Source organism: Hydractinia symbiolongicarpus, chromosome 5 (assembly GCF_029227915.1).
Source record: "Hydractinia symbiolongicarpus strain clone_291-10 chromosome 5, HSymV2.1, whole genome shotgun sequence".
In the NCBI taxonomy this organism is placed as follows: domain Eukaryota; kingdom Metazoa; phylum Cnidaria; class Hydrozoa; order Anthoathecata; family Hydractiniidae; genus Hydractinia; species Hydractinia symbiolongicarpus.
Genome location: NC_079879.1, coordinates 24,076,284 through 24,077,151, shown reverse-complemented (window position 1 = coordinate 24,077,151; position 868 = coordinate 24,076,284). Strand labels below are relative to the sequence as shown.

The window sequence follows — 868 nt, the reverse complement described above, 5'->3', positions numbered from 1 at the left end:
AATGTAAAATATAAAGTTATCTCACACGAAATAAATACTACTACTACTACTACTACTACTACTACTACTACTACAACAACAAAATATTTCTTTAGTTTCTTTAGTTCTTCTGAATCTGAATGTCAAAAATTTCAATCTGAAAATAGGGTTAGTTGGGTGACTAACACTAAATTTTTCTGACATCCGCTTAACCCTACTTAAAAATTTTGTATATTGTAACTATATATCCTTTTAAAAATTTTCCCCAAAAGATTACAGTCGACACTCGTTATCTCGAACTCCCAAGGGACCAAAAGAAAAGTTCGAGATAGCGAGCGTTTGAGATAGCGGAGGTTCGACATAACGAGCGTATTTCATGAAAAGTTCGAGATAACGAGTTTTTCGAAATTTGCATCGAGATACTCAAGAAACATATTTAGTTTATGTTAGTCTTTTTAAGATTTTAATATCAAAATAAAACCAATTCGAAAAAAAGAGATTTAATATTCTTACCTTTTTTTCCATTTACCAAGCCAACCGTCTGAAGCTTTGGAATCTTCTACTCCAAGCTCCTGTGCATAGCTTTTAGCTTTCTCCTTTAGTATTGTCCCATCGATTGGTATGTTTTTGCTTCGTTGTGAAACAAACCATTTGAACACGACAAGATCTACTTCTGAGAATTTACCATCTCTGATTTTCTTTTCTTGCTCAAAGATTTTTCGAGAGCAGAAAAAAGTTTTTCCTTATTGGCTAGCCAAGTTGATATCGTGTTTTTAGGCACCCCGTACTTTTTAGCGATATCTTTATTTGGAATACCTTTTTCCAATTCTTTTAATGCTTGGCATTTTTCTGCCAAAGTTTTTACAACGAGCTTTCTTTTCGGTGGCAT

The 868-nt window shown here is 33.2% G+C and overlaps 1 protein-coding gene across 1 annotated transcript; it reads right to left on the bottom strand.

Moving 5' to 3' along the window:
- Positions 1–268: 268 nt before the first annotated feature.
- On the bottom strand, positions 269–868 carry LOC130646067 (tigger transposable element-derived protein 2-like). The gene is made up of 3 exons (XM_057452202.1): positions 796–868; positions 493–682; positions 269–401 (listed from the first exon to the last, which is right to left on the bottom strand). The coding sequence occupies exons 1-3, from the start codon at positions 866–868 to the stop codon at positions 269–271; spliced, it is 396 nt and encodes a 131-aa protein (XP_057308185.1).

Excerpts from the sequence above, each read along its gene's own strand:
- LOC130646067 (XM_057452202.1), bottom strand. The coding sequence starts at position 868 with ATGCCACCGAAAAGAAAGCTCGTTGTAAAAACTTTGGCAGAAAAATGC. Across the intron at positions 683-795 it reads ATTAAAAGAATTGGAAAAAG|AAAAGAAAATCAGAGATGGT; the intron begins GTATTCCAAATA and ends TCTTTGAGCAAG. Across the intron at positions 402-492 it reads CTTGGTAAATGGAAAAAAAG|TATCTCGATGCAAATTTCGA; the intron begins GTAAGAATATTA and ends ATGTTTCTTGAG.